This window comes from Phyllobates terribilis, unplaced genomic scaffold, assembly GCF_046119375.1.
Source record: "Phyllobates terribilis strain yellow unplaced genomic scaffold, ASM4611937v1 Scaffold_5__5_contigs__length_657084704, whole genome shotgun sequence".
NCBI lineage: Eukaryota > Metazoa > Chordata > Amphibia > Anura > Dendrobatidae > Phyllobates > Phyllobates terribilis.
Window position 1 is genome coordinate 419,880,714 of NW_027362765.1, and position 13,546 is coordinate 419,894,259.

The 13,546-nt window shown below is 45.3% G+C and overlaps 1 protein-coding gene across 1 annotated transcript in view; it reads left to right on the plus strand.

The window, feature by feature from the left end:
- ADGRA1 (adhesion G protein-coupled receptor A1) overlaps positions 1-13,546 on the plus strand; it is a 1,149,356-nt gene that overhangs the window by 299,194 nt on the left and 836,616 nt on the right. The window contains exon 7 of the mRNA XM_073685204.1: positions 6,006-6,219. Coding sequence (XP_073541305.1) covers positions 6,006-6,219 — 214 coding nt within the window. The remainder of the gene's footprint in view (positions 1-6,005; positions 6,220-13,546) is intronic.

A 13,546-nucleotide genomic window follows, 5' to 3' on the forward strand; every position in this document is an offset into this window, starting at 1 on the left:
AGGCTGTAAAGTCTCTCTTTAAAGTCGCTTAGGGTATGCGTCTCCCCTGAGTATAGGGGCAGCCAGGCCGCTCCGGGGATGTAAGGCATTGTAAATGGCATTACTGCGGCAGTGGCCACGCTGGTGGTAGAGGGTCCCTCCGTGTCCGTCATCTTCCTCCCCCCTAGTTAAGTGTGGCCTACCTTCCGACGATCCTCTTCTGTAGGCCGCGGCTCCGCTGGTGCTGCTCCAGACGAGGACCTTGCGTCGCGTCCTGGTGACGTCAGCGTCGCTCTCTCTCCCTTCCAGGACCTTGCGCAGCGTCGGTGCGTGGGGCGGAGCTTCGGGTCTCGCGCGCTTTCGGCATCCACGCCCCTCTTCTTCCCGCGCGGCGTCCCGAAGATGGCATCCGATGGTGGGAAAACGACTGCGGATGGCGGGAAAACAGCTGCGGATGGCGGGAAACTTCTGAAGATGGCGGGAAACTTCTGAAGATGGCAGGAAACGGCTCTGGATGGCGGGAACCTTCACCACGGCAGGTATGACAGTCTTTTGAAGGCACGCAGTACCCGGTGGTTGCGGGCACGAAATCCTGCCGACTACGCCAAAGTTGACGCGCCCCCTGGGCCGTGTGTGCAAGCGTGTGGGTTACCCGGAGCCGGGTCTCTGGGGATTGTAGCTCAGGGTGGTCAAACCAGTGGCAGTCTTTATAGGGTTTTTGTGGTTTAATGTCCGACTACGCCACCCGTGGATTGCGGTCAGGGTGTACCGCCGCTGCGAGGCAGTCCGCTGAGGCTGGTGTGGTGTGCGCAGCTAAAGATGGGATAACTCCCCACGGGAAGAGTATGGCCTCAGGGCAGGGAATGTGGATGATGGGAGTGATGGTGCGCGGGCGTCCCAGTACTAGTAGTGCTGTATGCGGTGAGAAAGCAGGAACGACTCAGAGTCTTTGCAGTGCAGTTCAGGGTCTTTACTGATGATATTAAGGCAGACCCTCCCAGGAGTACTGGCTAGCATAAGGGGCCTGGTCAGTCTGGGAGCAAGCAGGAGTTCCCCTGGCCAGGTGGAGTTGTAGGCCTCCCCGTCTATCTGCACTCTTCCTGGCTACCTTGCTGTAAGCGAGTGGAAGTAGCCCACGTCCCTGAGTATACCGTGTGGTGCTCACCCATATGGCTGGTGACTTGGGGCCTTCTGATAGCCTCCGCTCATCGATGGTGGTGCTGGTCCCTTCCTTGTGACTGAGCCTCCGGGCTTCTATGGCCAGAGGACCTGGAATCCCCTGCTGGCTGGACTTAGAGGTTCCCACAGCCTCGGACTCCGTTGTCCGGTCGTAGTCTCTTCAGCCAGGACGAGCAATATCTGCTTCCAGTCCCTGGCACTCAGCTCCTGCTCCTACAGAGCTCCTAGCTGTTTCTCGCCCTGTGTCTGGAACTTCACTCCAGGCTCTGTTTAACTAACCCCGCCCCAGATCCAGTTTATATAGGGCAGGTTCCTCCCCTATCTGGCCTGGGACAGGAGGTGTTGCATGCTTAAGGGCTCCTGACCAGGAAACCTCCCACCTGCTCTCAGACGTAATATTTCTATTACTGTGGTAACCAGACCCCTGGGGTGCCACATATGCCTTTCATCGGTGACGCAACACCTTACATTGCTCATGCTTGCATGGTGAAAGCAAAGCTAAACTTTGGGATCCTGAAAAACGTATTAAAAAAAAGAAAAGTATCAAAAAAGCCAGCAAAACCTGTTTTTTTCTGCAGCTTTTTTAATGCCAAGAGATCAAGTTTTGGCTACAGAAAAAAAGCAGCAAAAAAACAACGTGTGAACATAGCCTTAAGGCCCCTTCACACTTAGCGACGCTACAACGATCCCGACAATGATGCGACCTGTCAGGGATCGTTGCTGCGTCGCTATGTGGTCGCTGGTGAGCTGTCAAACAGGCAGGCTCACCAGCAATCAGGGGAGCAGCGACATCGTGGAAAGAATCTTTCCACGATGTCCTGCTCCTGGTTACCAGCCTGCTGAAGCAGGAGCAGGCTGGTAACCATGATAAACAGCGGGTTACTAGGGGCACACGCGCACCTAGTAACCCGTTGTTTATCATGGTTACCACTCTGCTACGGTGAGCAGGAGGTTACCGCTCACTTTAGCAGGCTCGCATCCATGATAAACAACGGGTTACTAGGTGCGCGTGTGCCCCTAGTGACCCGATGTTTACCATAGTTACCAGCCTGATCGCTGCTCCCGCTGGTCACACACAGCGATGTGTGCTGACCAGCGGGAGTGCAACGACCAAAAAATGGTCCAGGACACTTTGCAGCGATCAGCGACCTCACAGCAGGGGCCTGATCGCTGCAAAGTGTCACACATAGCGATATCGCTGGTGAGGTCGCTGTTGCGTCACCAAAACCGTGACACAGCAGCGATCTCGCTAGCGATCTCTCTATGTGAGACGGAGGCTTTAGACTCTTGAGTGCTATTTGCACATCAAATCTTTACTTAGTGTCTGACACTGTGGGAAAGATAAGGCAGACAATCTCATGGTGGTCTGTCTTGTGTAATAAACAAAAGTAATCTCCACTTAAGTTCTGTATATAAAACAAAAATAATAATAAAGATTAGAAAAAAAATATAAATATTTTAGCATGTACTTTTTCTGCATAGCGCAAAAAAACAAGTGATGAAAATTCGGAGAAAGGTCGAAGCTGTATCACATTGAAGGGCAACAGGTAACATATATAATAAAAAGGGACTTATATGGAAAGCAATATGCTGCAAACATCTTTGTGTTAATGAAAAGTTTTACCCTCGATCCAGGGGACAGGAATTTTCGTCTGTGAGCGGCAGGCTATTATCCCTGGGAGTTGGGGAGATTATCACGAGAAGATGGTTTCGGATTAATGTCACAGATCAAATTTAAAACAACAGAATTAAAAGCAGATGTCTTGGAAAGTTCTATGTACATTTCTCATAATCAGTTTATGACATCATCCTGGAGGGATTTATCGGTCTGCTCTGGAAAATGGTTTTATAAAATTTATGTAAGTTTATTTGAATAATAAAATGGTGCATTCTTAAAGAGTTCACAAGGTGAAAAAAAATCCGCCAGCCCTAAAGTCTCTTTCCCACAATATGAAATCGCATTACTTGTTGTATTATTAAAAGGAAAAAAACAACAAAATGGATATCTATAAGAATTAAAGGGGTTTGTCGCGCCCTTCAAAAATAGATAAATATGATTTAAATAGTAACTTTACCTTACAAATATAGTTCAATTACATAAGGTGGCCTTTGGCCAGTGGCGTACCACTATTGTTGGCAGACTACGCAGCCGTTATGGGTCCTGTGAGTCTGGTAGGCCAGGTGCACAGTGCATTCTGGATGCCGATACAGTTTAAATCAATGATAGAAAAAGGATCTGTCTGCTGACGCTCACTCCACCATCATTCTCCCTGTGTGCACTCATAACATTGTGACCACTGTGCGGAGCAGTGCAGACCACACGCTGCAGAGACTGGAGCAGCGGGGGAATGAGGAGAGGTGAGTATTTCTTTTTTTTAATCACTGAGTACTTTGTTGGGACCATGATACTATTTGCAGGGCTTTGTGGGGGCCATCATACTATTTGAAAGGATATTTGTGGGAACCATCATGCTTTAGGAGGGATATTTGTGGAGGGGGCCCATCATACTATTTAGGGGCTTCATACTATTTGAAAGGATATTTTGGGGCCATCATACTATTTGGAGGGCTATGTGGGGGCCATCATGCTACTTGGGGGGCTTTCATACTATTTGGAGGGCTATGTGGGGGCCATCATACTATTTGGAGGGATATTTGTGGGAACCATCATGCTATTTGGAGGGATATTTGTGGGGAACCATCATGCTATGTGGAGGGATATTTGTGGAGGGGGCCCATCATACTATTTAGGGGCATCATACTATTTGAAATGATATTTGGGGGCCATAATACTATTTGGAGGGCTATATGGGGGCCATAATGCTACTTGGGGGCCATCATACTATTTGAAGGGATATTTGTGGGCCATCCTGCTATTTGGATAGATATTTGGGGGGGCATCATATTATTTGGTGGGATATTAAGGGGCCATCATACTATTTGAAGGGCTATGTAGGGGCCATCATGCTACTTGGAGGGCTTTCATACTATTTGGAAGGCTATGTGGGGGCCATTATACTATTTGGAGCGATATTAGTGGGGGGCCATCATGCTATTTGGAGGGATATTTGTGGGGGGAATCATACTATTTGGCGGCATCATACTATTTGGAGGGATATTTAGGGGCCATTATACGATTTAGAGGGCTATGTGGGGGCCATCATGCTAATTGGGGGACCATCATACTTTTTGGAGTGCTATGTTGGGGGCCATCATACTATCTGGAGTGCTATGTGGGGGGCCATCATACTATTTGGAGTGCTATGTAGGGGGCCATCATACAGTTTAGGAGTGCTATGTGGCGGCCATCATACTATTTGGGGGGCATCATAATATTTGGAGGACGATGTGGGGCCCATTATACTGTTTAGAGGGCTTTGTGATGGTCATTATGCTGTTTGGAGGGCTGTGTTGGAGGTGAGTATTATTAAGTGTTATTATTTTACTACTACTAGGTGAATTCATAGGGATTCAGAAGGAGTTGTCTGATTAGTGGACAATGCTTTAAAGAGAAAAGCACGGCCAAGGGCAAGGGTACTAATCTAAAAAGAAGATACCAACAGGCTACTCGCCGCATGCTGAGCTAGACAGACATCTTTCTCTCTATAGACACACATATAAGGAGGGATCTATCAGTCTAGCGAATGGGTAGGGAGAAGCCTTGGACTAGTCAACTGAGTCACCTTGTCCATGGCCACGCTTACATTTACATGTATGTTTATATTTCACTAGATGGTGGCCCGATTCTAACGCATTGGGTATTCTAGAATATGTATGCGGCCGACCGGGCGCAATCAGCAAAGCGGTGTTTAAATTTGGCGGCAATATCGCCGATTGGTCGCGCCCAGCGGCCGCGACCAATTAGCGAAACGTGTGAGTGAGGACCGGAGAGCGTGTTTAAATTTGGTGCCAAAATCGCTGATTGGTCGCGGCCGGCAACCGCAACCAATCAGCGAACCCTGTTACTGAGGACCGGAGAGTGTGTTTAAATTTGGCGGCAAAATCGCTGATTGGTCGCGGCCGGCGACCAATCAGCGAATCTTATTAGTGAGTACCGGGGAGCGGCGCTGCCTGTGCGGGTACTTCCGCTGCGAGCAGCCGGGTGATGACCGGCTGCTCGCAGCAGAAGTATCCCGACCCGCGGCGCCGCTCCCCGGTCCTCCCTTCACACTTGCCGTCGGGAGATCAGCGGCCCTAGCCGCTGATCTCCCGATGGTACCCGCCTGGAGGTCAGCGGCGCCGCCGGTCGGGGTCCTTCTGCTGCTAGCGCCGGTCATCTCCTGGCTGCATCGCCGCTGACCTCCGTGCGGCAGATGAGCCGCTAACGGCCGCCATCTTTTTCTGAAATCCCACGTCGCTGATTGGCCGCGGCCGGACCAATCAGCGACGCGGGATTTCCTGGACAGAAGGACAGACAGACGGGATAAGACGATTATATATATTAGAAGAGCTGGTCTTTGATTAATGTAGCTCATATTTTGATCAGTATGAATCAATTGACAGGTTCCCTTTAATTATGGTTCTTTGGGGACTGGGCAACCCTTTTAATGAAAAAAAAAAATATGCAAACTACAGAAATGAATACATATTTTATACAGACCCTGTATTAGTGATATAGAGAAGACATCATACTTTCAGGTTACATTGCCCCCTAATGGTCATTTTGTCATGGAAAAAAAATGAACAAGCATGGCATAATAAGCTGTGGGACAGTGGGACACTTGGGTTCATTTCATCTTTCCTGCATGTTCTAGTTGCATGTGTTATGTATATGTACAAATGTACAGATCTTAAAATCCTATAAATATTGTTTCAAGAATATTATCCTTTCCTCTCTTTAAACACAGATAAACCTCTGGAATTACCAATGTTTCAAATAATTCCATCGCAGAAGCAGATTGTTTTCCATGGAGATCGCCTCCCGTTTCATTGTACTGCCACCTATACGCCGGACATCAGTGATATTTACTGGCTGCATGATGGACTTCAGGTGGAAAGTAATGAGGAGCATGGGATCCATGTGGAGGAAAGCGCAATACACGACTGCTGCTTGATCACACGGTAATAAGGATTGTTGTCTAATATCTATATTCTTATTATAGGATGGTAAAGATTATTATACAGTTATACAGTGGACTCATTATTTATTGCTTTCTAGACTTTCTTTGAGATTTATGCCCTAAAATTGGGTTGTGAGTATAGAAAAGAGCGTTGTCCGTAGCATTGATCAAAACTGACCCTTCAGTAGATTTTTCCACACAATGTCAGTTTCACCATTCAACCATTTTTTTATGATCTTCAACCAATTCCCCATCCCATTGCTTGCTAATAAATCAGTTCCTACTGGTTTCTGTCCCACCCAATAGGACCAACTAAGGCTGGGAGTCTTCCATCCAAGATCCTTAGCGCAGCCTTACCATTGTCCCCATGATACTTACATCATTGCTTATGAAACATATCACTTCCCCTAAACCACATCAATACAGATGAATACTAAAGATGGAGTAGATTGGGCAGAAAATTTTAAGTGTACATGTTGTTTCAGGAGACTTTTCGGAAATGACTGTCATTTGTGTGTAATTTGACTTGCATTCTGTATATTTCACCAGTTTTCTCCTTCCGCAAGTCCTAGTGAAACAATGAACAAAATATCTGTCTTCTAGTAATCCAATGTACCAGTGATGAGAAGTCGAGCTTTGTAACCACATGCAAATTAGTCTAGAGGTGCATTGAGGGCATGTCGATACACTCAGAGTGCGACAGGTCCCCAGGCTAATTTACATGTGGCTTCAAAACTTGATTTCGGATTACTATCAGATATGTATAATTTTTATTTTTGTGCTAAGACCTACACAGCCATATCATTAGTTTCAGTAGTAAAATCATCCTGACTGTTTCCCTTTAAATGTCAGTTGTCCTTAAAATCAGCTTGCAGATAGGACAATATATAGCTGTACTGAGAACTTGTGAATACACCACTGGGGTAAGGTAGAAAGATTTTTACTAGAAGCCGCAGCAGTACCTTTGTGTGTGTGTCTCTGTCTCTGTCTCAATCTCTTCGGCTGTCTACTACGATATCCATAATACTGTAATAAAATGGGACAGCAATATTGAACATGGATAAAAGGAGAAGAAATTGTGTCCATCTGAACAGCAGACATCTTCATCTGACCTCTGACCCCCCCCCAAATTCTAAATAATTAGATTCACTTTCATCTAAAGGGTAAAAAAGTACAAATCACAGACCTTCTCCTCCTGGATCTGTTGTACACCAGGCACAGGTACTTATAATTTAATGGCACAACAGAACAGAAAAATGAGCAAGAAGAACCATTCTTCTAGGTGTATCCATAGGCCTTAAAGAAGTTGTCCACTACTGGACCACCCCTGCTTAATTAATTCAGTGCCCCATAGAAAATAAATACAATCTGTACTCACCTTCTGCTGCAGCTCCATTCCAGCAATGTTGGTGCTGCTGTTCCTGGTTGATGACGTATCATTGTTGTGTTACATGACCGCTGCAGCTAATCAGCAGTCGTTGATCAGCTGCTGCTCACCAATAATCCATCAGAGTGGATGTCTGCTCTGACAGAATAGCAAATGCAGCAGCCACTTAGCGGCCATTTATTTGCCACAGCATTGACGTGGCATAACAATGCTGCATGGATCATTGGGAAATAGTCGTAGGTGTACAGCCTAGCACCAGGGGCTGCTGAGGTGTCCACATGTGTGCTAGTAATGATAAGGAAGGATTTTAAAATATATATATAAAAAAACGGTGTGTTTTAGTAAAGGATTTGGAAATGCATATTTATGAATATTTTTTTGATAAAATTCTTTCCTTTACATCACATGCCTATTTGTTAGTCCCTCGACAGACACCGGCACTAGGCTGCACACCTGTGCCTATTTCCTATTGATCACTTACCTCCAGTCTGGACGTCATTGGATGTCAGAGGAGCTGCACGGAGCAACAGCCAACACCTTCTGAGAGGTGTTCATTGTCCAAGCCCCACTAAATAACAGCATAACTTTACAAAGATAAAGAGAATCTGTCAGGAGGTTTTTACTATCTCATCTGAGAGCAGCATAATGTAGGAAAAGACCCTGATTCCAATGATGTATCACTTAGTTTACTGGGTGCAGCAGTTGTGACACAATCAGAGTTCTTAGATGTAGCATATAGCAGAGCTGAGAAAGCTAACCTGTCCACAGCAAAGCTTTCTGTTTACATTGTATATACACAGTGAGCTGCTAATCTGAGGAGGGGGCGTGGTCGGACTAGCACTCACATGAGCTATAGTCCTGGCAGTGATAATGTCATGGTGATAAAACCTTTTTGCTGGAATCAACAGCACACAGCCTAACAAGTGACACATCTCTGAAATTAGTGTTTTAACCCCTACATCATGCTACCCTAAGATTACATTGAAAAACCCGATGACAGATTCCCTTTAACACTATATTGTTCATCTGTCTTTTGGATTGGGAATTCATTGCACCTGGGAGCGAACCCTCTCTTTCTTTTTGCCACTTCAAATGTCACACGAGTGCCAACATCACTTGAGTGCCGCCATTGCTGGTTGTTGGGATAAGATTTCTTATTTTGCACAGAGGACTCTGGCATTGAAGAAGGGGCTGTCCATGTAGTGGACAATCCCTTTAAGCAATCATCTTGAGATTTGAAGTGACCATTCCCATTCGTTTGCTACATAACCAAAGTCTGCACATAATACTTATCAATGAGTTCCTCCATCCCTTCCCTACCTTACACGGTTGACAGTAAACGGAGCACATCACAGTGATTAGGCCCCATCTTGTAGGTGGGACATGGGGATATTAAGTACCAGAAGAAGTGATGATGTGCAATTATTACAGCAAAATTTGCAACTTTTTTTGTTGTCATGTTCTCCAAGAGATGTAGTTTATACTAAATCTATTAAGTAGAATTGGTGAAAATTGTGAATATATTGGTGAGAGTCTATGCCTGTTATGAGCTATGGTTTAATAGTGAACATACACAAAATTTGTCTTTTATTAAATTTGACGAAAAACAATCCTATTACCTCCTCCTTATCATAGACTGATATTAAAAAAAAACAATTTAAGTAAATATGAGTCACTATTTCAACATAGTAAATCACTGGGGGAGAAAACTTTAAAACTTTTATTTTTTGCACTTAGCTCTGCTGTGCTCAAGCAGTATGCGGTGTTGTGCTAGGCATATGACCATTTCTAAAGGGAATTTGTCACTTAGTTTTTGCAAGGTAATCTGAGATCAGCATGATGTAGGGACACAAACCCTGATTCCAACGATGTGTCACTTACTTGGCCTCTTGCTGTAGTTTTGATAAAATTACAGTTTTTACTGCAGCTGATCTAGCAGCTCATTGACTAATGACCTATGTATAAACTCACCCTTAACTCTGATTGGCTAAATAGTGGTCCTGGAGGGGTTACACAAAACAGGAGGACAATAGGGCACGAGATAAGTAGTCCTGTAGAGATAATCTCTTGCTGATAAAACACTTACTTTATTGAAACTACAACCAGCAGACCAGTAACTGATACTGCACCTACCTCATGTTGCTCTCAGATTAAATAGCAAAAACCTGCTGACAAAACAATGTCAAAGCAGAAAAAAATCTCAATTTAACAGCACAGTGGTAGTCATTATGGGGTTAAATCTTATGTTATTTCTGTTGTAAAGGTGTGCCAAAAAGTAAAAAAAAAAATATGCAGGTTTAAAATAGATCTTTCCCAAAATGTTTAGGAATGTATTTGTGCAGTTGATACATTTAACTTCCTTTTTTCTGTACATTTTAATCCCATTGTTTCCAGTTTATGTAGCAAAACAATAAAGAGAAAGTTTTCATAAAGTCACGTAAATCCTGTCAGCAGTTTGTGGAAAGATTTAGTTATTTCAGGTTTTGTTTCTTTTCCTGCGAGCAAGATTGTGTTATTAAAACATTTTGCTCTCTCCCAGCCCAACCTTAGAAACACAATGGGTAAGAATTTTACAAGCCGCGTGTTATATAAAATTGCTATTACTATTAATATAGCAAATATCTAAAGTGTGTGTTCGCATTGACCCAGCTTATGAGGTCAGGAGGGGACACCCTTGGTTTAGTCATCGTGTTACTAAGCAAAACTTTTTAAAATGTTTTAAAGTAATTACTACATCAACGACATTGATCATTTATCTACAGGATAGGGGAGAATTGTATGAGTGCGAGTCCGACCGATGGGACCCCAATTAATGCCAAAACTTCAAAGAGTTCTCCTCTTATTTTTTCCCTCCCAAAACTGGGCCAAGCATGGATTGAAAAATAAAAAAAAATCTATTCTCACTTAACCATATTCCACCTCTTCTTTGTGCTGCAGAGATCCTTTGCCGGCCTCCTTACTTCTTCTTCAGGGAGGACAGGCCGGTGACCACTGCAGTCAATCAGTTCCTGCACCAGCGACTGCAGTATCTGTACATACAGTTTGGGTCGTATGGACATGTGCAGTCACATGCTGTCACGGGTGTGTCAGGTGTAATAGACAGTCACTCTGGAACTGGCTGTAGAAGGTCACTGTGCTTGGCGTTACAGACGACTTCTTAATCCTTCTTCCTTTTGGACCCAATGGCGACCTCCTTCCTGCTGCTGATTAACACACCCTTGCCTGGGTGTTAAAAACACTCAGTTTGTTCCATCCAGTTTGTACCTATCATAGGACACACCGTGGGTGGGAATCTGTTGTAGTTCTCAACTATTCCAACATTCGCCATGACATTGTTGAGTCAAGTTTCCAAAGCTTGGCAGAGAGAAGGGGAATCTATAAATTAGGTGGGGCCTAACTGTGGGCATAGTTGAGTTGCAACCAGTGGAGTAGAAGTTCTGACTGATCAAGAGCCACATAGGGGAGGTAGAAAACAGAAGAGGGTATGCTGCGGGCAATTGACTCAAGAAGCCAGAAAATAATTTTAGGGGTTGAGAAAAAACATCCTGCTAAAAATGTATCTCTTAAAGGAGTTGTTCAGGCTTGGGGCAGAAGTTTGCAGTCACTCTTTATGACTGCAGACTTGTGAATCCTCACAGCAAGCACACTGAGCTCTATCAGGATTCTCCAGCACCGGGAACAGTAAGTGATTTACATACATGCATCATGTGCCGGCTAGATATGCGCATCATTGCTCAATATAATTGAAATGAGTGAGGCCAGACAAGTCTAGTCGGAATGTGGCCAGAATCGCATACTTGCTGTCACATGTACGCCCATTGCTGGCGCCGTCAATGTAGAATCCTGACTGTGCGAGACTTCACAAGTCTGCAGTTACATAGAATGACTACAGACTTGAGCCACAAGTCAGGACAACCCCTTTAAAGAGTATCCCAGTTTCAGCAAATATATCCTATTTTCTATATAGTGAAAAGTTATGCAAGTTATTCCAACATACTTTTTTTCATCCTTTGCTCATGGATTTCAGCATCAATGCAATTACCTCTAATAGAAGTGTTCATTGATTATTTCGAGTGATTATAAATCTGTCCCCTGTATTGGTCTTTTAACTCCTATTCTTGATTATTGGGGGTCTTGGTCATACAGGACTCTTTGTATCATCTGTCCTGAGTGTGGGTCACGCTCTGTTCTCTGTATCTTATGAGTCTTTTCTGCCATTATTGTCCTTCGCCTCCGATCTATCTGCACACATGCCATGTCACTTTATATTTCACTGAACATTTCACATTATTCAAATCCTTAAAATAAACTCATTCAGGTCAATTAGAGCTGTATACGCTTGCATAACTACCAGAGGAAAATCTTAATGGCCGGGCTGTGTGCGGACCTCGCAATGTGAAAATATTCAGCATTGTTGTCCTAATGGGACAATCTGGGGAGCTGCACCACTCAGGGAGGAAGAGAAATCCAGAGGAACACATCCTGTTTTCACATCCTTTCTATACTTTTTGGATTTTTCTTATCATATTTATTGAATTGTTACAGGGTCCTAAAATGCAAAGTCTATATCTTGGAGCAGTAACATACACAGCTGCCCAAAAATATCACAGTAAGTATGATGAGGGCGATTATTTGGTCTACAAAATGCTGTGCGCTCATGAGATTTATACCTGTATGGGCCAAGTGTAAAAAAATGTAGATAAATGCATTATATAAAAATTGTAAATCAACGAGATCAAATTAATCAGTCATACTCCAGACTATACGTTATAAATGACTCCTGTTATTTGACCCAAACCAGTCTTTATCTCCAAAATAAAAATTGGGGGTTAGCCCCACAGCTCCTCACACAGTATGATTGTGACTCGCCCCCTGGGCCGTGGGGTACCCGGAACCGGGTCTTCTAGTGCACGGTGCTGATGGGGGTAGTAGTGGCAACCCGGTCCCGTGGCTCAGGGCGGTCAGACCAATGTTCTGGCAGTCTATTTATAGATTTGTGACTATCCGAATATGCCACCCGTGGATTGCGGTCAGAGATAACCGCCGCTGCGAGGCAGACCGCTGAGGCTGGTGTTGGTGTGCAGCACAGGGGTAGGATAACTCCCCACAGGAAGAGTGTAGCCTCAGGGCAGTGTAAGTGGATGCTGGGGGTGATGGTGCCGGCGCAGCAGAAATCACACTGAGTCCAATGATGCAGTCCAGGGTCTTTTACTCACAGTTGTTATCCAAGTCACTTCTGTCAGCAAGGACTGCCCGAGCCGTGTTGCGTCCACCAGGTGAGGAGCTCGGTCAACCCCCAGGCAATTCAGGAGCATGGCACAGGACCCCCTTCTGGCCTCTCGTGCCCCACCAGTGTCCTGACTTCTGTCCGGCTACCGCGGACCGTGTCGGGTAAGCGTTGGCCTTCACTTCCCGCTATCCTATATGGTGCCTTCCTAGCAGGTTTAGCGGGGGGGTCGCACCAATAAATGGTCACAACCTCCGGTTCTTGGCTGAGGGTAGATTCGCCTCCACCAACTTAGGGATCCGGTACCTTTCCACAGCCTGACCCTTTCACCCAGTATAATGGGGTATGCAACGGTTGCTGACCGTTCTGCACTCTTAGGGTCCCTTCTGCCTTCTTGTTTCTGGAGCCCTTCCACTCCTCTGTCTCTTCTCCTTCCTTCCTTCTCCTTCTTCTCTTCTCCTCTCTGGCCCCGGCCTTCTCTCTAGGCCTGCCTTGTGGAGCTGAGCTCAGGCTGAGCCGCGGCTCCCTGTCAGCTCTCTCTCCCTTCCACTCTGACTGAACTTCTCCTACTACTCTTCTCCGACTTAAGATGGCTCCCACCTTTTATCTGCTTCTCTGTGTCTGAGCTCAGGTGACCTGCACCCAATGAGCTCCTTCCTGTGCTCCAGAAACCGCCTCTCTTCTGCTCCTACACCACTGGGTTCTCTTCCCCCT